Genomic DNA, 22,528 nt, shown 5'->3' with positions numbered 1-22,528 from the left:
TTCTCATGTGCAACCTTGGTTGGTGAACTTGTTGGTGTAGATAAATGGCAGAGGGGATTTGGTCACCCTACTTTTCATATTGCTTGTAAGATCATCTCCATCAATAATTTGTCTTCTCTCCATAATAAAACTTTACAAGATTGTGATGCATGTCAAAGAACAAAAAATAATCATTACTTTTTGTTCAGTCTGCTATTTCGAATAAGCATTAATGCAACCTGTCCTATTAGCTCAGTTAGTGAGTGCATTATGCTAATAACACAAAGGTCTCATGTTCAAGATATACACAAGAAGAAAAAGGAAAAACATCAACGAATACATGTTATTGGATCTCTTCATGTCAATATATTGAGCTTGGTGGGGAGAGCTCATGCAATGTTCATACATACAGGATGACGTTCACATACACGAGTGAAATTGTGAATGACACTACTTTTCCTCCACAAATTATTAGCTCAGTGAAATTAATCACATTCAAAAGTTTGACACTTCGGTTTGATCAAAGAAAAGGCCCGAAGGACCAGCACCAGTTTGCAGGGCTAACATGACAGGTCCTTTAGCACCTTCTTTAGTTGTTAGGATCCCGCTATTCCAGTTTAAGTCAGTTTTGACAAAGCCAGGATTCACACAATTTATGCATAAGTTGGAATACTTCTTTGCGAGAACCCTGGTGTAGGCATTGATAAACACTTTAGATACTTTATATGCTGAAGCAACGGTTGGCCAGCCATGGGCATCCAACAAGCCCTTCTTGAAATCTTTGATAAACAAGTTCAACAGCTCGACCAATCTCTCCTCTGTTAGGCCATCAACATTCGATAGATCTCGCTCAAGCTTTTCATTTGAGATAACCTGTAAACCAAGAAAGAGAGAAAATAGTGTACGTTCTTAGACAATCAAAGGAGAAAAGATTTCATCCCTCACTCAGGCCATGATGGAGCTTGCAGGGATTTGACAAAGTACGGAAAACTTTTTGCATAATCTCAGTTAGAAGCTTAATTTTGTAAGGAATAGGAAATACATTCATTTCTATTTAGTATGACAGTACGATAAAATGGGGGTAGCTTACCCTGAGTTGCCCAAGGGTAGAAGAAACATTTACTACTCTTCCTGAAATTGAGGACTGGAGAAGGGGAATCAATGCTTCTGTAACATCTCTGGTGCCATAATAATTGCTCTTCAAGCATTCTTCAGCTTTTTCTAAACTTTGGTGCACATGAGGTTTCAACCAATCTGGTATATCACCGGTATCTTTGGCTTCCTGTTGCGCATGAACAAAACTTCTCGTCCATATTATGTGAGTAATAATGTTATCTAAACTATAGACTATTTTAAGGTCCATAATTCAATTGATGACGATATCCGCAACACACAGTCTGTGTGGTGGACCATTAATACACACACACACAAAATCAAAGTTATATTTTATCTTGTATCATACTCTTTACATATTCAACTTTTCAGACAAAAAGCAGGTAAACAGCAATATACAATATATCATAAGAATTGAATTTCTACAACTTGATTATCAACAGAAACTACTTAATTCTAGTTCTATAAGAAATGGACAGAGAATTCTAAAAGAATTTATTACCACATTATTTGCTGGTTTTGAGGCCTTTAAAGTCTCAAAGTCTATTGTCATTCCTCCGATACCTGCATTATTCACCTGTAGAATATCAATTTATGAGAGATTATATTTTACAAAGCTATAATTTAGAAAATAATAGTTATCGTAACTATAATTTAGAAAATAATAGTTATCGAAACACAATGTAGTTTCCAGATTTATGTAAGGAATGCTCTATCTCAATTATTGCATAATATATGCCATCACCTATGTAACACTAAGAAAACAAAAGAAAATATGGATTGTAAATTGCTAGGGTATGAGGTGATGACCGAAAATATTAATGAGTGTGCCTTTCTTGTTTTGATAAACAAAGATTACCTACTTATCGTCAAAGAAAAAGGAAAAACAAAAACCCAAATTAAGTACATTTTTGCCAAACATCAACTGGACCCACAGAATACACCATGATTCATGATTTATATATCCTCCATGTAATGCTACAAGATTATAAAAATAAGCACGAACAAGTAAAAATACATGGTGCATTTGTCAACAACAGTCGAGCATGGCATCAAAATCTAATTAATATGCAAAGGAAAATTAACTATTGGCGTATTTGTTTTTACTTCCAATGCTTTTTATAGGAGTTTTTACCTCCAATGCGACCTTGTACCAGCATTTAAATGATTCCATGTAACACAAGAAGCTTAATTACTGATCCCAGTCCTTGTTGTTTTTATGCTTAATATAAAAGCCCACAGATGTCTGCAATTTAGATGTATTCAGGTTTTAAGGTAGAACCTCGAGAAGCCTATCTTAGGAAATGCATCAACATGGTTACAAAACATTTGTGTTTAGGCAGAGCATAAAATGACTATTTGGGACAATCATACTGTGTATTTTACCATGCAAAATACCTTTAAAAGGTAGCTCCAAAAGAATATTTGCACATCTTCAAAACTTATTCCATTACATCAATATCTTCAAGTATTTGCTTCTATAGCATCCAACTATTTACTTGGTTCAACATTATAATCAAATTCACCACTCATCATCTGCACATAAGTTATGTTACGGGGGGTTCCCCGAATTTAGTCCCACATCGGCTAATCAGCGGGAAGGTCTGTGCCATATAATGGGGGGCTCAATCACCCTTCCCTCAGGAGGCGCCTTTTGTGGGGCAAAACCGTGAGGCGCCGTGAGGAGGGCTCCGGGTACGCTCGACCTCCAAATCGGACCCAAAGCGGACAATACCTTCTGAGGGACACTCTCTCTTCCCCTGCTCGGCTGGTGTGTGGGCTCTGCTGGTGACGGGGTGCAAATCCCGCATCAGATGGCGCTAGAAGGAGGGCCTCGGCCCTCCGCCTATCCAGTAAGGAGCCGACCCGGGCACAGGACCTCCCCGCTGGGGGGCTGTGTTACGGGGGGTTCTCCGAATTTAGTCCCACATCGGCTAATCAGCGGGAAGGTCTGTGCCATATAATGGGGGGCTCAATCACCCTTCCCTCAGGAGGCGCCTTTTGTGGGGCAAAACCGTGAGGCGCCGTGAGGAGGGCTCCGGATACGCTCGACCCCCAAATCGGACCCAAAGCGGACAATACCTTCTGAGGGACACTCTCTCTTCCCCTGCTCGGCTGGTGTGTGGGCTCTGCTGGTGACGGGGTGCAAATCCCACATCAAGTTATGTTAGTCTTCTGTATATATAGTATGTAATATTTTATTTATAAAAATAACTAAAATCAACATTATATATTAATCATTTACTCATCCGTATCTCCAACTCAAGCAAGTCGAGCTTAACCTAGCGAAGCCAAGCGTAGTTCAGCTCATTTGCTAGTTGAGTGAGGACCTAATATCAAACCAAAAGCAAGCCATATATTTGCGGATGGCTAGCTTGTTTGATAGCTATGTTGACAATTGAGCCATGCGAGGTTTGCTATCTGCCTGCTAATCAGCATCACTGCTGCTCAACATAGAAGAACAAGATGTTAAGATTGATATTTCGTTGATTTTCCATTGTTATCCCTACGACAATGCAAAAAAAAGGAAAAAAGAACAATGAGAAAAAAAAGAAAACATGAGGGAGAGCTTACTAAGATGTCAAGCTTGCCAAATTCGGTTTCGACGAAATCCGCTAGGGAAGCGATGCTGGTAGAGTCCGTCATATCCAACTGATGAAAGAGAACATCATACAGTCCACACTCTTTAATCTTCTCCACTGCCTCCTGACCCCTCTTCTCATCCCTGGCTGTCAGTATGACCGTGACACCATTAAGAGCCAGCTGCCTGCATATCTCCAGCCCAATCCCTTTGTTCCCTCCCGTAACAACTGCAATCCTGAAGGCAGGGACAAGGTATGCATAATGCATCGAAGCTTAGAGATCTGTATTTTCCTAGCAGTGATGAGCTTTGCGAGAGAACTGAGAAACAGGAGATGGGAGGATACCTCTTCTCTGTGGGGCTGGAAATGGTTCCTTCCATGCCTGAAGCCGATCAGAATAGTGAGTTTCCTTCCTTTGCTCGTGGGTTATATATCCAGTATATATACCTAATTAATGATCAAACATTGAGTCATGTCTACCCAGCTGACAGTCAATGCCTAAGGTTCGGCAGTATGGAGATTCACGAGAAGTATGTGGGGTGTGTTAGGTTCAGAGTTTCCGATACTATCATCGTTCATCCACCCTCCCTACCTTCACGTGCCAACCATCCCATCTCCGTCCCTCAATTCCATGGTGGGGACTTTTGTGCTTCATCCCGCGCCAACCTTTCCCCAAGCCATAGACCAGCCCAATGAAAGTTAGCCACGTCAGCTAATTTAAGGTTTTGCTATTTCAAAGATTAACTATAGGTAACCATAGTTAAAATGAAGCGGTTGAAATTGCTTTTGTGAGGCCTAGCCTCACACTACAGAAAAATACATCTTTTCTGGTATTTTTTATGACCTTTACCGATGCTTATAAGCGTCGGTTAAAGTTCGGCCGACGCTAAACAAAGCGTCGCAGAAGCGTCGGCGATACCTGAGTCGAAAAAGTTTTTTCCGACGCTTTTGGAAAGCGTCGTAAAATATCAGTTTTTAGCGACGCTTACAAGCGTCGTTAAAAGCCTCAAAGCCGACGCTTATAAGCATCGGCTATAGTCTTTAATTTTTTTTAAAAAAAATATTTTCTTCAGCCTCCCCATTCCTTCTTACATCCGAGATCCACCTAGCCGTTTGGCTCAGCATCAACGAATTTTTTTTTCCAAAAATAGGGACAAACACCTAGGCATCAATAAACAAAACTAAGAAGGAAATCAAGAACTCCAAGAAAGGATAGAACCAAAATTTCGTAGATTAAGTAACGAAATCACCTTGCCACCATTCAGACCAGTTTGCACAGCAGGCTTTTCACATGCATTACTCCCAGGCACCGATTTCCTTCAAGAAAACATGTGATAATTAAAGCAAAGGGACAATAACCATGCACATAAAACTTTATTAAAGAAAGAAAAGAAAAGAAAAAATACCGAGAGGCGGCCATCGAGACCTTTCTTAAATCCTTCCTGCGAACAAAATGCAGAAGCCAGAGCTACTACTCTTATAAGACGGTCAATTAAAAAAGAAGAAAAGAGGGGTAGAGAAAAATGATATACCTCGATGATTCAAAACTTGATTCATGGGACTCAACCTTTGTCCTTTCTTTTTCAAAGTATATCTTGAAATATTTCGCCATTACCTGAGGAAAAAAAAGAAGAAAAAGTGAAAGCAAAAGAGGAAAAAATGATGTAATGATCAAAAAATTGCTGAGAGAAGGAGAAGCAGGATTTGTACTGTTCTTGGAGGGCTTGGGATCTTCAAAGATTCGAGCTCGAGTGGCCATGGCTGCTTTGCCCTAGATCACATGAGAAATAGTGAGAGTGGCGATGGTTTAAGAGTTTCAGGGGAGGGAAGATATTAGGAGGCGATGGATTGATGTCGGCGCTAGAGGGAGGAGGAGAGGAGAGGAGAAGTTTACAAGAATTAGGGCATCAATCGAGAGAGGGCTAATATTTAAATGGATTTGGCCTCCGACGACGCTTATAAGCATCGTTGTAGGTTGAATCTTTAAACGACGCTTTTAAGCGTCGTTGATTTCGAAGCTTTGCTGATGCTTTTTAGAAGCGTCGGCAAAGTTTGACGCTGAACCAAAATTTTCTGATACTTCTCCCTAGCGTCGGAAAAAAGGCGTCGAAAAATCTCCTTTTTCTTGTAGTGTCACTCGGCCTATTGGCCCAGCCCGGCGCCAAACAAAGGCCCAAAGGCCCATCTAGAATCGAAATAGGGTAGGTAAATCACGACAGAGGAGGATGAGTTCTCGGCCACCACGAACTCCATCTAGCCTCCACTCCTATTTAATTCCATTAGCCTCGAGTTCTTCCTCACCTTGCAGGCTTGTAGCTGCTGTTCTTCTCCTCTTTCTTCCTCTCTTGATAATCGACGGCTTGAGCTCCCTTTGCTCGCTAGAAAATGCAGCCAATCTCTCACTGAAAGCGTAGGTAAGAGTCTTAATTTAGTTACTTCTCCTTTATTTCCTCGTTCGCTAGAAGACCAGAAGTAGGTTCACTTGGCTATTCTTCATTACTAATAGGTTTGAGGTTGCATCTATTTTCTTAAACTTTCAAGCTTATGTTGAACGTTTATTTGATAGAAAAATTAAAGCTATTCAAATAGAACAAGTGGTGAATATCAACCATTACATCACCTTTTAGAGCCATAGGGATTTCTCACCGTGTTTCTTGTCCCCACCCATACCTGCAAAATGGTTTTCTTAAGAAAGAACATTGTCATGTTGTGGAAGCGAGTCTTTAGGTTTTGAGGTGAACCTTTTCAAACTGCATGCTTTTTAATTAATTTTCTATGATAAGTTCCAAACTAATCTCTACACCAATGTTCTTGGCATAAAAATTATCTCGCTATACTGGTTATCTTCTTTCAATAACAATGAATATCAAGGTATGGATGGATTGAGCTCTCCAACATTTAACAGTACTAAACCAACCAGATATCTGTTTTGGCATTATCAGGGTGTGTGAGTTAATGCATTGCCAAACTATTGCTCATTGGACTAGTTTAAAAGATCCTATGCTAGTTGAAGTGTACTTTAATATTAGGGCTTTTTTGAAAGCCTTCTATCTCAAGATTGCTTGTGCTTTCTCTAATGTTGATTGGATGGGGTGCCTAGGTGATTGGTAATCTATTAGTTGCTATGTCATATTATTATGGGAAGTATTATGAAAGGGAAATATAAATTCATGAAAGACAACATCCCTTGAAATGAAAACCTTTTTGGAACTAATGTCATGAAGTTTATAACCCTTTATGCCATGAGGATAACCAATGAAAACACATTATGTGGCTCTTGGATCAAACTTGTGAAAGGAACCCTTGCGGGCTGCATGCATTTATTTCCAAAAATTACAGCGGAAGCATTTAAAAATTAAACTATTTAATTTTTATGCATGCTAGAGATCAGATCTCTACAACAAAAATAAGAACAATGATTTAAATATTTATGTAAAGTATGAAATAATGATTGTCTGTCTAACATACAATTCTGAAATTTCAGCAATCCTGAAATTTCAGCAACCATGTTTAAGATCTAATCTTAACTTTAATGAGATCAATTCTCATACCTAATTCTTTGGAGGTCTTGGATGACTCTTTGATCATGCTTTGCAGCCGCACATATGTCCGACCTCTATAGATTGTCCACACGAAGCCCTGGTAGATCGTCTTCTATGGGAGTGCTGCTCGCGCAGGAATGCTGCAATGGCTGAAGCTTTCTCTTTCTAAATACTCAATCTTTGATTGTTCTTCAAGGAGATGGATGGACATGAGGAGGAAGGAGGAGAAGGGATGGCGGCCCTCAAGTAATTTTTTCAGATTTTTTTGAAACATCTAAATATTGTATTTATCGAACCCTAGGCATGGGGGTCTTTTATAGCCAAAAGACCCCCCTCGCCTCACACCTAATTTAACCAATTAATTTGGCTGATAAAATCCCCCAAAAATTTTGGTGATTCGGCAGCTAAGAGAAAATAAACATATCTTAATTTCGTGCATTTTGAATCCTTAAAAGATATGAATTCATGCGCCCAAAGTTCAGCCACAGGCCACCCTATTTCATACACCATGCAATCCCTACAACTTAGGAATTTCATATTAATCTTTTTAAGAAGATTTGAGGTGCCATTTTTATAGAAAATATAGCCCCACGCCTCCTCTCTTCTCACGCCAATTTTTGGCCAAAAATAAGGAGGATAGATATGGAAAATTTTGGGGACAAATCAAGGTGTCATTTTTCTCCGAAAAAGATAAGGTGGGTTTTTAAAATTTAGGGATGATTCTTTTCTTTATCCAATTCTGATTATTTGGACTCATAATCCTCGTCAAATAAAGTATTTTAATTGATTTGGGTCAAGACCAATCTAATTGGATCAAGTTCCATCAATTGGGTCAAGCTCAATCCACTTCGGTTGAACCTAATCCGATTAGGTCAAATCCTGATGTAGCTTAAATCGAATCCAATTCAATTTTGCTCAACCTAAGCCCAATTACTCAATCAAATTGAGTTCATTAGCAATCTAATTGCTAATTAATCCCCAATAATTCAATAATTATTTTAATACAACTTTTGTTTAGGGTATTCTGTCAATCGAATTGACCGATGTACCCCTGGATGATTCTTAATCATTGATCAGCCATTTGATCAACTTAAAAACTTCTATGCGTGTGACTCCATCGGTTCGAACCTAAGCCGGTAGCACCAGAACAACTTTCTGTACTAATCAAAATGATCATCTAGCAATGGTACCCGACGTCCGGATAGGTCGAATGATAGCAAAGCAACATTCAAGAACCCTTGAACTATAGTTACCGTATAATTCATCCCTATGACTCCAAATGCTCAGGACGACTTCAGAGTTCATTGTCAACTCTTTAATCAGTTCATCCATAATGGATTTCAACTTTACAAATCCTGTGACTCCTCACAAGGATTACCCTAGCCAAGATTTTGCTAAATTGAACGTAAGGGCATTATCTCTTATGATCAGGACGGGTCAATTCCATCTTGACTCACACACCAACTTCGTAAGTACTTGGCTGCACCCAGTAATCTTCGATCACTGAATTAGAAACTTAGATAGTTCGGTACCAAAGTGCAGTGAGTTGCTTTCTAGTCACCATGGTGATCTCAGGTCGGAGGAACACATATACCCATATCCACTCGGAACATCTCTTGACAGCAGAGCATTCCGAAACTGGTCACATTCAGTAAAATGTACTCCTACACTTCACATGTGTGGTATATCAGTGTCTCTACACTCCTTGGTTAAGAGGATAACCAACGATATGGCACACAACGACCTATTCTTGATAATGCTATTGTTCTAGTAATAGCATGTCGTTTGGTCGCGAACTGGTTTAAGGACTCATAGACAAATCCTCCTTTATCTCTTAAAAGAGTCCTAAAGACTTCATCACATCACAAGAGTTCAAAAAGATGTGCAGAATATATGCGATGAATAATGTCAAATAATCTTTTATTAATTCATTAATTTACATACAATTCAATCATCAACAAGCCGACAATTGACTTTTAGGACACAATTTCCAACAACTCCCACTTGGACTAAAGCCAATCGGTACAGTATCGTATACCCATCTTTGACTTATGATCATTGAACTTCTTGATACCGAGGACTTTAGTAAATGGGTCGGCTAGATTTTTCTTTCCGTCGATCTTTTGAAGATCTATGTCATCTCGTTCTACAATCTCACAAATCAGGTGATATCGACGCAGAATGTGCTTGGTCTGCTGATGTGCTCTTGGTTCCTTCGCTTGAGCTATGGCTACAGTGCTATCATAGAATAATCGAACTGGACCATCAATGGAGGGTGCCACTCCAAGCTCGGTGATGAACTTTCGCATCCATACAGCTTCCTTGGCGGCATCGAATGCAGCAATGTACTCTGCCTCGCACACTGAATTAGCCACAATATGTTGTTTAGAACTTTTTCAACAAATAGCACCACCTTTCAGGGTAAAGACATAACTCGACACACTTTTGCTGTCATCCTGATCTGACTGAAAACTGGAATCAGTATATCCAACTAATTTCAAGTCAGTATCTCCATAGACAAGTCACTGGTCCTTAGTATTTCTTAAGTATTAAGGATGATTTTTACAACCTTCCAGTAGTTGTTACTTGGATCAGACTGGTATCTACTTACTACTCCTAGTGAGTATGCCACATCTGGTCTGTTACATATCATGGCATACATAATAGATCCTACTGCAGAAGCATCCATTTAAAAAAACTCTTGCAGGCTGCATGCATTTATTTTCAAAAATTACAGCGGAAGCATTTAAAAATTAAACTATTTAATTTTCGTGCATGCTAGAGATCAGATCCCTACAATAAAAATAATAACCATGATTTAAATATCTATAGATTGTCCACAAGAAGCCTTAGGTAGATCATCTTCCACGGGAGTGCTAGCTCGCGCAGGAACGCTACAATGGCTGAAGCTTTCTCCTTCTAAATACTCAACCTTTGATTTTTCTTCAAGAAGATGGAGGATGGACATGAGAAAGAAGGAGGAGAAGGGATGGCGGCCCTCAGATAATTTTTTCAAAATTTTTTGAAACCTCTAAATATAGTATTTATCGAACCCTAGGCGTGGGGGTCTTTTATAGCCAAAAGATCCCCCGACGCCTCACACCTAATTTAGCCAATTAATTTGGCTGATAAAATCCCCAAAACATTTTGGTGATTCAGCAGCTAAGAGGAGATAAATATATCTTAATTTCGTACATTTTGAATCCCTAAAAGATAGGAATTTATGCGCCCAAAGTTCAGCAGACCACCCTATTTCATGCACCATGCAATCTCTACAACTTAGGAATTTCATCTTAATCCTTTTAGGAAGATTTGAGGTTCCATTTTTATAGAAAATATAGCCCCACGCCTCCTCTCTTCTCACGCTAATTTTTGGCCAAAAATAAAGAGGATAGATGTGAGAAATTTTGGGAATAAATCAAGGTGTCATTTTTCTCCAAGAAAGATAAGGTGGGTTCCTAAAATTTAGAAATTTTCTCCTTATCCAATTTTGATTATTTGGACTCATAATCCTCACCAAATAAGGTCTTCTAATTGATTTGGATCAAGCCCAATCTAATTGGATCAAGTCCCATCGATTGGGTCAAGCTCAATCCACTTGCGTTGAACCTAATACGATTAGATCAAATTCTGATGTAGCTCAAATCGAATCCAATTCAATTTTGCTCAACCTAAGCCTAATTACTGAATCAAATTGAGTTCATTAGCAATCTAATTGCTAATTAATCCTCCAATAACTTAATAATTATTTTAATGCGACCTTTGCTTAGGGTATTTTGTCAATCGAATTGACCGATGTACCTCTGGATGATTCTTAATTGTTGATCAGCCATTTGATCAGCCTAGAAACTTCTATACGTATGTCCCCATAGGTTCAAACCTAAGCTGGTAGCACAAAAATAACTTTCTGTACTAATTGAAATGACCATCTAGCAATCGTACCCGACGTCCGAATAGGCCGAATGATTACAAATCAATATTCAAGAACCCTTGGACTATGGTTACCGTATAATTCACCCCTATGACTCCAAATGCTCAGGATGACTTTAGAGTTCACTGTCAACTCTTTAATCAGTTCATCCATAATGTGTTTCAACTTTATAAATCCTGTGACTCCTCACAAGGATTACCCTAGCCAAGATTTTGCTAAATTGAACACAAGGGCATTATCTCCTGTCACCAGAAGGGGTCAATTTCATCTTGACTCACACACCGACTTTGCAAGTACTTGACTGTACCCAGTAACCTTCGGTCACTGAATTAGAAACTCAGATAGTCCGGTACAAAGTACAGTGAGTTGCTTGCTAGTCACCATGGTGATCTCAAGTCGTTGGGACACATATACCCATATCCACTTGGAACATCTCTTGATAGCAGAGCGTTCCGGAGCTAGTCACGTTCAATGAAATGTACTCCTACACTTCACCTGTGTGGCATATCAGTATCTCTACACTCCTTGGTTAAGAGGACAACCAACGATATGGCACACAACGACCTATTCTTGATAATGCTATTATCCTAGTAATAGCATGTCGTGTGGTTGCGAACTGGTTTAAGGACTCATAGACAAATCCTCCTTTATCTCTTAAAAGAGTCCTAAGAACTTCATCACATTACAAGAGTTCAAAAAGATGTATAGAATATATGCGATGAATAATGCCAAATAACCTTTAATCAATTCATTAATTCATATACAATTCCATCATCAACAGGCCGACGATTGACTTTTAGGGCACAATTTCCAACAACTTGGACCTAAATCTTTTTAGGGTTGAAGCATAACAAAGAAACCAAACACCCACAAGGGATCATAAGAAGGTTTTGAACCAAACAAGACTTCATAGGATGATAGCCCAGATAATTTTGGAGTCGGTAACCAATTGATAAGGTAGACTACAGTTAAGATGCATTCTCCCCAGAAATTTAAGGATAGGTTTGCTTGAAACTTTAATGCCCTTGCCACATTAAGAATGTGTTGGTGTTTTTTCTCTACCACCCCATTCTGTTGAGGAGTGTCCACACAACTAAGTTGATGGATGATTCCCTTTGAAGCATAGAATTCTTTCATGTTGAATTCCCTACTATTATCTGATCTAATTATCCTTATCTTAGCTGAAAATTGAGTCTTGATTAAAGCATAGAAGGACTAAATGATATCCTTAGTTTGTGACTTGAATTGCATGAGGTAGACCCAAGTGCTTCTACTATAGTCATCAACAATTATGAGGAAATATCTTGAACCATCGAGTGAAGCTGTAAGAAAGGGACCCCATATGTCACAGTGAACTAATTCAAAGGCTGAACTTGAGATGTGGGTACCGTGAGTAAAACTCAGCCTTTGTTGTTTGGCCAATGGGCAAATTTTACAATGGTTATTCAACAAATGTTCATCTTGATATAAACCATCTTCAAGTCTCCCCGATCCAATTGTCCTCCAATTCAACAGGTCCTATATGACACAACATTTTGGCAGAAATATCAGGCAACACTTATGTGAATTTATGAGTTTGCTGGCAGAGACAAGATTGAACGAAAACTTTGGAACACAAAGGATATTTGTTAAGGTGAGCAACTCTGAAATTTTCACAGTTCCCACATGTGTTGCAGAGGTCCATTCACCGGTAGGAAATCTGATAGTGGCATTTATACTTCCCGTAATTGTGGATAGATAAGAGATGGAGCACACCATATGGTCTATGGCTCCGGTCTCTATAATCTAAGGAACATGGCATTGATTTTAAGCAAGAGCAGTCATTGGATGGGTGATTTTACCTGAAAAACTTGGAATGGATGATGCTCATGTTCTATTGGTTGCCAGTTGTAAGTTTCCAACCTGATTCACCAAAGGTTCTAGAGCTTCTTTTGTGGCAAAAGTCATCCCATAAGATTGTAGTTGGGGCTGCAAGATCGAAAGGATCTTTTGGCACTGATCCGGAGTGATGTTCAGTTTAGAGTAGTCACACAAGGAGTTTGGGGTCGCAATACAATTGGAAGTTTGATTTGCTGCAGAAACTTTGCCCTTTGTGAAGTTAAACCCGGGTGGAAAATCATGGAGCTTGTAACATTTATCCCTTGTATGACTTGGTTTTCCGCAATGACTGCAGATGGGTCTATCTTTCTTGCGAAATTGAACCATAGTGTTTTGCTTTTGAACAGTTTTTTGATTGAATGAAAGGTTGACTGACATAATAGTTTAGAGTGATGTTTCCCCTACATTGAACTCTACATCCCAATCTTGTGACATAATATTTTCCCCATCTATCATTACTATGATCAGTGGCATCCAACTAAACCCAAAGACTACCTCTCTTCACCAAATGCTAAAACCGGCATGCCCACTGGCATGCTCAATGGCACGCCTAATAATCAAGTTCATTTCACTCCTCTCTCTTCACCCTATTCACATCAAAGCTATCAATTGTCTCCTTTCCAAATCATCCTCTTAGGAGGTCCTCTAGCTCAATCCTATGCTGATTTCAGAGACAACACCAATGCCTATTCCTGCACCTACTCAACACCTTAGGCGATCTCTTAGGATCAAGCAGCCCCTTGCATATTTGAAAGGGTACCATTGCAGCTTGGCATCTTCAGCTCATTCCTTTCAATTACTCCAAAATCAGCAAGAGTCCCATGCAGAATCGAGAAAGCCCTATGATATCTCAGCTTTTCTAAACTACAACAGACTCTCCTCATCACACCGTGCTTTCAGTTTATCTATTTCCTCTTCAACTGATCCAAAGAACCATATTGAAGCTTCTGCGTCCCCTGAATGGTGTAAAGCAATGGAAGCTGAGCTAAAGGCACTCAATGATAATCATACTTGGACTATAACTTCATTACCCAGAGGGAAGAAAGCAGTAGACTGCAAATGGGTTTACAAGACAAAATTTAAAGCAGATGGGACTGAGGAAAGGAAGAAAGCGAGGTTAGTTGCAAAGGGATACACTCAGCAGGCTGGCCTAGACTACCATGACACTTTCTCCTCGGTTGCTAAAATGGTCACAGTCAAAACACTACTAGCAATTGCTACAATTAAAAATTGGCATTTATACCAACTTGATGTCAACAATGCATTTCTACATGGGGATTTAAATGAAGAAGTGTACATGAACTTGCCTCCAAGATATGAATTTCAAGGGGAGAAAGATAAGAAGATGGTTTGTCATTTGCACAAATCTTTGTATGGGCTGAAGCAAGCTTCAAGACAGTGGTTCGCCAAGCTGTCTTCATTCATTATATCACAAGGTTTCATTCAGTCAAAAGTAGATTATTCCTTGTTTACGCGGAAAAATGAATGCTCCTACATTGCAGTTCTTGTATATGTCGATGACATAATCATTGCAGGAAATGACAGTCCATACGTAGACAATCTCAAGAAAACTCTTGATGCACAATTCAAACTCAAGGATCCGAGAGTTTTAAAATTCTTCCTTGGCCTTGAGATAGCAAGAAGCTCTAAAGGAATCTCTGTGTGCCAACAGAAGTATGCTTTAGAGATCTTGGAGGATGTTGGATACCTTGGTTCAAAATCGGTGAAATGTCCTATGATACAAAACTTAAAACTAAGCAGATTTGATGAGAGAAAGTTGATTGAAGATCCCACAGTTTATCGACGATTAGTAGGAAGACTACTATATCTTACTATAACAAGGCCTGATTTAAATTACTCTGTGCAGGCTTTAAGTCAGTTCCTCGAATCACCAAGACAACCGCACTTGAAAGCTGCATATCGAGTCTTAAAATACTTGAAGGCTACACCGGGACAAAGTTTATTTTTTCCGTCAGATTCCGAGCATCATTTAATTGCATTTTGCGATGCAGATTGGGCGTCTTGCTTAGATATGCGTCGATTGGTCACAGGGTTCTATATATTCCTTAGTAAATCTCTCATTTCATGGAAATCAAAGAAGTAGCACACCATTTTTCGATCTTCTGCAGAGGCAGAATACTGTTCCATGGCCTCCATATATTGTGAAATTCAGTGGTTAATCAACCTCTTCAAAGATTTTGATGTACAACATACCAAACCGGCATTGTTGTTTTGTGATAATTCAGCAGCGTTACATATTGCTGCTAATCCAGTGTTTCATGAGAGAATAAAACAAATCGAGATTGATTGCCACATTGTGAGAGAGAAACTTAAACTGGAAATAATTCGAACCCTTCATGTATCATGAAATCTACAGCTTGTTGATTTGTTAACGAAGGCGCTTGGAGCAAATCGGTTTCATGTTTTGATGTGCAAGACGTGTGCACAGTCTATATACTCTATCTTGAGGGGAAATATTGAGAAACACTAGAACTTTGACTTACTTCTAGAACTTCGAGTTACTTCCGGAACTCCAAGAACTTCAAGAACTCTGCTACTAACTACCTTAACCATTTTAACTGATTTTAGTTAGTTCGTTATCTTCTCTGTTAGTCGGTTATTCAGTCAATGTAATGTTATAAATAAGGCGTATCATGTAAGAAGAACTTAATGAGAATGAAGAGAGTTTTTCTTCAAGCTTCCTCTGTTCTCTCTACAGTTCTCTTGCCTGTTTCTTTTACAAATATCTCTCGAGTCCAGCATAATTTCTTGGAGCTCTAGAAAAAAAAATATATACTTGCTTGGTCGAGCATTGAGGTCAAGTATCATGCTCTTGCTAACACATCGGTATTGATAATGATCGTGGTGTAGGAATATTGGTGCAATATATCTGACAACCAACCTTGTTGGTCATGCTCGAATGAAGCATATGGTGATTGATTTATATTTTGTTAGAGACAAAGTTGTCCGTGATGATCAATTATGATTTGCTTACGCTATGATCAACTGATAGATACATAGCCTCTTGGTATTCCTGGTTTCATATCTTTTTGATCTAATCTCAATGTTTAAGATGGACTGTTGAGATTGAGGAAGGCTAATAAAGCAAATCAAACAATTTGAAGTTTCGGCTCCAAGTATTCCAATTAGCAGTCCTGCTAATCATGTGATTTTGTTGATGTTAAATTTGTAGCCCTACTAATCATGTGATTTTGTTGATGTTATTACACTGCAAGAAAATCAGGCATTACCAACGCTTATAAGCGTCGTTAGTTTTATTTTCGATGCTTTACAAAGCGTCGTAAAAGCGTCGGCAATGTGAGCATTGAAAATCAAATTGCCGATGCTTTTCAAAAGGATCGCTAACTGTCGATGTTTGACACTTATAAGCATCGGCATTTAGTGACGCAAATAAGCGGCCCCATATAGTGTCGCTAATAAGCTTCTTCTTAGCGTCAGCAGATCACAGTCGGTAAACCCTCTTTTCCCTGTAGTGTTAAGAGGCCCATGTAGTTTTCGTTCTTACCGTGTAGTTGTAACAAGTTGTAACAGCATGTCAAACACAACAAAGATCCTTCACACAAGAGGAGCGAGAGTGATGAGGTTGGTCCAGATGATGTTAATGTTAAGATTGGTTCTGTTGCAATATGATGCAACCATATTCTGGTTTAGTGATAGCCTGGCACATATTGCAGCATATTTGATCTGATTCAAGTATGATTAGAGGAGATGGGAAACCTTTCCTTGTAGGTCCGCTTGCCTTCAGACTAAACAATGTAGTGATCAGCATTAACGCAACCTGGCCCAGTTAGTGATAGCGTTGAGATAATAACACAAACATCTCATGTTCTAGAGATACACAAGAGTAAAAGGAAAAAACATTATCTAGTACATGTTATTGGATCTCTTCATGTCAACTTATGGAGCTTGGTGGGGAGAGCTCATGCAATGTCAAGCAGGATGATGTTCTTATACACGAGAATGAAATTGTGAACGGTCCTACTTTTCCTCCACAAAGTATTATTAATCTCATTCAAAAAGTTGACACTTCGGTTTGATCAAAGAAAAGGCCCGAAGGACCGGCACCAGTTTGCAAGGCTAACATGGCAGGTCCTTCAGCACCTTCTTTGGTACTTAGGATCCCGGTATTCCAGTTCAAGTCAGTTTTGACAAAACCAGGATTCACACAATTTATGCACAAGGCGGGATACTTCTTTGCAAGAATCCTGGTGTAGGCATTGATAAGTACTTTGGATGGTTTATATGCTGAAGAAACGGTTGGCCAACCATGGGCATCCACCAATCCCTCCTTGAAATCTTTGATAAACAAATTCAACAGCTCGACCAATCTCTCTTCTGTTAGGCCATCAACATTTGATAGTGTTGGGGGGAAAAATGGACCACCCCACAAATACAATTAAAGCACCCAAATCCGACAGCAAGGTCGAGCTTATGCAGACCGAGCTCATGCAGGCTGCCGAGCTCCGAAGGCTGCCGAGCTCATCCAGGCCGAGCTCATGCAGGCTGCCGAGCTCAGAAGGCCGAGCACAAAAGGCCAAGCTCAGAAGGCCGAGCACAGAAGGCTGCAAGCTCATGCAGGCTGCCGAGCTCAGAGGCTGCCGAGCTCATCCAGGCCGAGCTCATGCAGGCTGCCGAGCTCAGAAGGCCGAGCACATGCAGGCTGCCGAGCTCAGAAGGCCGAGCACAGAAGGCCAAGCTCAGAAGGCCGAGCACAGAAGGCTGCCAAGCTCATGCAGGCTGCCGAGCTCAGAGGCTGCCGAGCTCATCCAGGCCGAGCTCATGCAGGCTGCCGAGCTCAGAAGGCTGCCGAGCTCATGCAGGCTGCCGAGCTCAGAGGCTGTCGATCTCATCTAGGCCGAGCTCATGCATGCTGTCGAGCTCAGAAGGCTGCCGAACTCATCCAGGCCGAGCTCATGCAGGCTGCCGAACTCAGAAGGCTGCCGAGCTCAAAAGGCTGCCAAGCTCAGAAGGTCGAGCTCAGAAGGCCGAGACCAGAAGGCCGAGCTCAAAAGGCTGCCGAGCTCAGAAGGCCGAGACCAGAAGGTCGAGCACAGAAGGCTGCCGAGCTCAGAAGACCGAGCTCATGCAGGCCGAGCCGAGCTCAGAAGACCGAGCTTATGCAGGCCGAGTCGAGCTCATGCAGGCCGAGCTCAGAATGCTGCCGAGCATAGAAGGCCAAGCATAGAAGGCCGAGCTGACCTCAGAAGGCCGACCTCGTCGTCCACGTGCTGCAGCCATGCCCTGCAGCAGCCTCACCGCACCATGCTTTACTTGCCGGCCATGCCACGACATATCAACCAGGGATCATATCCTGCTACGACTGTCAACGCCTCACCATTCCCAAGAATGTACCGCAATGCGTGCCACAAGCAAGCTTTGGCTACGCGCCATCTCCTCCCATGATGGGAACGGGCCATCCACGGCAACTCATTACTTCACACGCCCACGTCCAATCATGACGGTAACCCATTAATTCGCCCAGTCAAATCATAGGTAACCCTGCCACTCCCCCTATAAAAAGAAAAACTCTTTCCTCTCAAGGGAGGCGGGGGAACTTCAAAATACAGTCCATCTCCTTCTCCAAAATTAAGCCCCCCTCTGACTTAGGCATTGGAGGGCCGGCACCGGAAATCCCGGCCACCGGCTTTTTGCAGGTCCCCCGAAGGACGCCGCCCGCCGACGGATCGCCGCCCGCCAGTTCTCGCCGGAGCTCCTCCTTCTCAGCGGACCGGTCGCCCCCGGGTCCAAATTCCAGCAACAGTTGGCGCTAGAGGAAGGGCCCGAGTTGTGACCATGAAGTTAAGGAGTAAAGGAGCCTCTAATGCCTCCCGGCATCGCGTACCAAGTCTTGGACACTCAGTCTAGAACTCACCACCAAGGTCTCCGGCGGATCCAGTCCCCCAAGTCCAACCAGAGCAGTTCAACTGATGAGAGCACAAAAGTGAAATTTTCATACTATCTTAATTAGTATTATAGCTAATCTTTATAAATAAAATTAATTAATTAATGTTTTATTTATGTTTGAGTGCAAGTATTTCAAGAGACCCAATAACGCTGGGTTTCAGCCCAATGCCCAGCAGCTCAAGCTCAACAAATTCCCCGGTGTCCGTGATGAGGCGACTCAACAGTTCCGAACCTAAAATTTCCATCAGGGGCGGCCCAATACATTTGGGGGCCTAAGGCGAATCCAATAAATGAGGCCTTTTTTTTTAATAATAATTTTTTTAATAAATATAAAATACTTAAAAAATGATATAAAAATAGATAGCTATTAAGTACCCTATTTCAACGAAGATGCATGAATCTAACAAAAATAGACAAGAAATCTTTTTAATTTAATATAATTCTTCAATGGGAGCACAGAAAAATAATTACCCTAAAAGAAGGGCCATGAAACTGATTAAATAACTGAGATAATGCTTGACAATACTGTTTCCCCGTCAAGCAAGAGCAGAATAGGAAAAGGTCATCCCATGGCACTTCATGGCCAAGGTAAAAAAAAGAATTTGTCCAGAAAGGGGCCTTTCTATAAAAGAAAGTAGGGGCATTATGGGAAAAGGTCATCCCATGCATTCACGTCAACGGGCTGAAGCAAGTGATTTCCCAACGTTTTCAAGCATTTCCGAGCAGGCATCTCAACTCCCCAAGCTCTTTGACTCAAAGCAAAACTTTCCAAAAGCCATCCACAAATCCAACCGTCCGTGAGGAGCTTCCCAACGTTCGTCATCCCCAAGCTGCGTCTCATCCTGAGTAAATTCCAGCCACGGAGTCTTCTCAACACCCCGACGGTCATCTACGTTTCCTTCATTCCATCGTCCGTGGCTTCCAACGAACAGACAACGCTCCAATCTCATCTTCCCATCCGACTGTGGATCTCCCAAGCATCGTGGCATCTCATCAGCGTCCTTCCGTCTCCCCTGTTTCTTCCCAGCTCATCCACGCGTTCCAGCAGAAGAGTCCCAAGCGATTCGACTTCATTCATCCCGTGTTTCAAGCAACCGGATCATCTCCAAGCCACGTCTCATCCGTGGGTCTTGCATTCAAATCCAACATCAATGTCTGCAGCTTCTAAAAATTCTGCAACGTTCCCAGCCGAAGAGTCTTAATTCGTGTCTCATCCACACCCAACAGCTACCAAATCGTCCGCATTCGAAGCTCCCCATCCGTTCGGTTTATCCTAGCAGCGTTCCAGCTTCTTCAACATGCTATAAGAAGGAACCAAGCGAGCAAGGTTGGAGGGGGATCCAGGTAGAGGCGGGAAGAGGATTCCATTCATTTAACCACAGCCGACGGAAGAGGAGGAAGCCATCTGGTGAGGAGGAGAGGCCTTTCATTCCTTTTTGGGAACTGACTACATCCTGGGGAGGAAGGAGGGGAGACGGAACAAGGGGGAGAGGCGACGAAGGAAGGAGCCAAGATTTATCATCCATTCGGTAGAGGATTTCCATTCAAAACCATTCGGGAAGAGAGAGAAGTTCCCTGTGAAGGAGCCATTCGGGAAAAGAAAACAGAGTACTCTGTTTTCTTGAATAGGAAGAAAAAAAAAAGGATTTATGTTTTATTTTTGTTATTCTTTGCTAATCCTTTTTATAAAAATGCTTCCATCTCATATGAGTAGCTAAACCTCTTTTAGCTAAGGCTAAGGAAAAGCCTAGCATTTTCTTCATGTATTTCCTTTAATCGTCAATAGGATTTTAATATATTTGATTTGATTTATGGTGCAGTAGATTGATAGAAATTATTTCAAACTTATATATTTTCTTTGATTTGTTATTTCCCCCGGGTATAACAGATGCTTAGAAATCCCTGTAGTTTAAAATAGAATTACTGTAATGTTGCCCATAAAACTAAATCTATTTTATTATGATTAATAGGTGATTTTAAGAAAAGTATGATGAAGTGCTAGGCTGAATCCTGATGCCTCAGTTATATTTTTATCAATCCGAATATTATTCAGCCTTTAGTTTTTGTTCACTGCCAAATCCCTGTGGATTCGACCTCGGACTCACCGAGAATATTACTTTGCTACACCCTATACTTGGGGTATTCTACATTTAATTTCTCTTTTTAGAAAAAACAAGATTAAAACCATAGCAAGTTTTTGGCACCGTTGCCGGGAATTTGCAATGTGCGAACGAGAACAAGGCTGCAAATTTCAATTTTTAATTTCTAGTTCTTCAATTTTTCTTTATCTTTAACATGGCTGAAATTTCAAATCTTTTCAGATTCAAGGGCGACACAAAGCAGGACCAGTAACGAGAAAGATCAAGATCACATTTTTGGATTCCCGGGGTGAACGAACTCCGGCCGTGAGTATTTAAATTAATTTTTCTGTTTTGTTCATATTGGTTCTATTTTTCCTAGATTAGAATTTTACTCTTGTTTAAAAAAATTAAAAAAAAATTATTAATTAAAATAATAAAAAATAAAAAAAAATTAGCTAGTTTGTTTGATCAACTATTCAAATGCAATTTAATGTTATGACGTAAAATGTTAAAAATCTTCTTGATTGTTGCATATAGTATAAATCATTTGCATAAAATAATCTAAGGGTTGAACCCATTAAAAAGATAAGGTCAGGATTTCATCACTCGTCCTTAGCCAAAAAATCATCCCAGTGCATAAATATCCTAAGCCTAATTAAAATCAACTAGACGTTGGCCCCTAAGGATATTCGAGCTCAATAGGACGAAGACCACTGAAAGTTGCACCAATTTCGCTCTATGGCCCGGGTCGATGTCTAGGCAAGCTTTGTCCCTCTAAGTGATTGAAGGGAGATAGTTTCTGTTCGAGTAAAGTGGGTTTTAAGTGGGACCTTTGCTACACGCATCGTGACCCCTCCACTTACCTGGGAGCTTACCTGGTCGACTAAGGTTACTAGACCGGATTGGAGGCTTAGGTGTCCTCTTCAAACCAGTTAGGAGCTGTCTAGAATTTTTAGAAAACCTTAGAAATTGTTGGGTGATGTTTTAATGCATGTTTAATTTTAATTAAATTTTTGTTTTACTGTATTAGGGTGTTTGTTTTTTTTAAAAAATTCAATATATATATATATAAAATTAAATTTTTGTTTTACTGTATTAGGGTGTTTGTTTTTTTTAAAAAAATTCAATATATATATATATATAGTTTATGCTGTTGTGGGAGAGAGATAAAACGAATAGATTATTTCGAGTTGAATCAAGAGATAAAAATTTAATTATTCAAAATTCAAATAATCAAATGGAAGATAATGGTAGTAATCAGGAAGATAATGAATTTCAAGATGACTTACCTATTAGAACGCTTCGTGATTATCTACAACCCACTAGGACCAGTACCCCATCCTGTATGATTATTCCTACTGCTGCGGGAGCTTTTGACATGAAACCAGGAATAATCCAATTACTCCTAAAGTTTCACGAACTTGATTCTGAAAGTCCCTATTTGCATCTGAAAGAATTTGATGAAGTGTGTTCAACACTTCATTTCAATGATGTCAC

The 22,528-nt window shown here is 40.3% G+C and overlaps 1 protein-coding gene across 1 annotated transcript; it reads right to left on the bottom strand.

Annotated features, from left to right (window-relative positions):
• Positions 1-294: 294 nt before the first annotated feature.
• LOC148703149 (short-chain dehydrogenase/reductase 1-like) lies at positions 295-4,121 on the bottom strand. Its single transcript, XM_088723365.1, has 5 exons — positions 4,020-4,121; positions 3,667-3,910; positions 1,595-1,669; positions 1,070-1,261; positions 295-852 (listed from the first exon to the last, which is right to left on the bottom strand). Exons 1-5 carry the CDS (start codon positions 4,052-4,054, stop codon positions 475-477), a joined length of 924 nt encoding a protein of 307 aa, XP_088579491.1. The 5' UTR covers positions 4,055-4,121; the 3' UTR covers positions 295-474.
• Positions 4,122-22,528: the final 18,407 nt, after the last annotated feature.

Source organism: Phoenix dactylifera, chromosome 6 (assembly GCF_051530095.1).
Source record: "Phoenix dactylifera cultivar Ajwa chromosome 6, Ajwa_hap1_PhDact_Kaust_v1.1, whole genome shotgun sequence".
Lineage (NCBI taxonomy): Eukaryota > Viridiplantae > Streptophyta > Magnoliopsida > Arecales > Arecaceae > Phoenix > Phoenix dactylifera.
This window is presented reverse-complemented; position numbering and strand designations above follow the sequence as displayed.

Coding starts and splice junctions, on each gene's coding strand:
- LOC148703149 (XM_088723365.1), bottom strand. CDS start 4,054: ATGGAAGGAACCATTTCCAGCCCCACAGAGAAGAG. Junction 3,911..4,019: donor TCCAGCCCCACAGAGAAGAG/GTATCCTCCCAT, acceptor CCCTGCCTTCAG/GATTGCAGTTGTTACGGGAG. Junction 1,262..1,594: donor CAAAACCAGCAAATAATGTG/GTAATAAATTCT, acceptor CATGCGCAACAG/GAAGCCAAAGATACCGGTGA.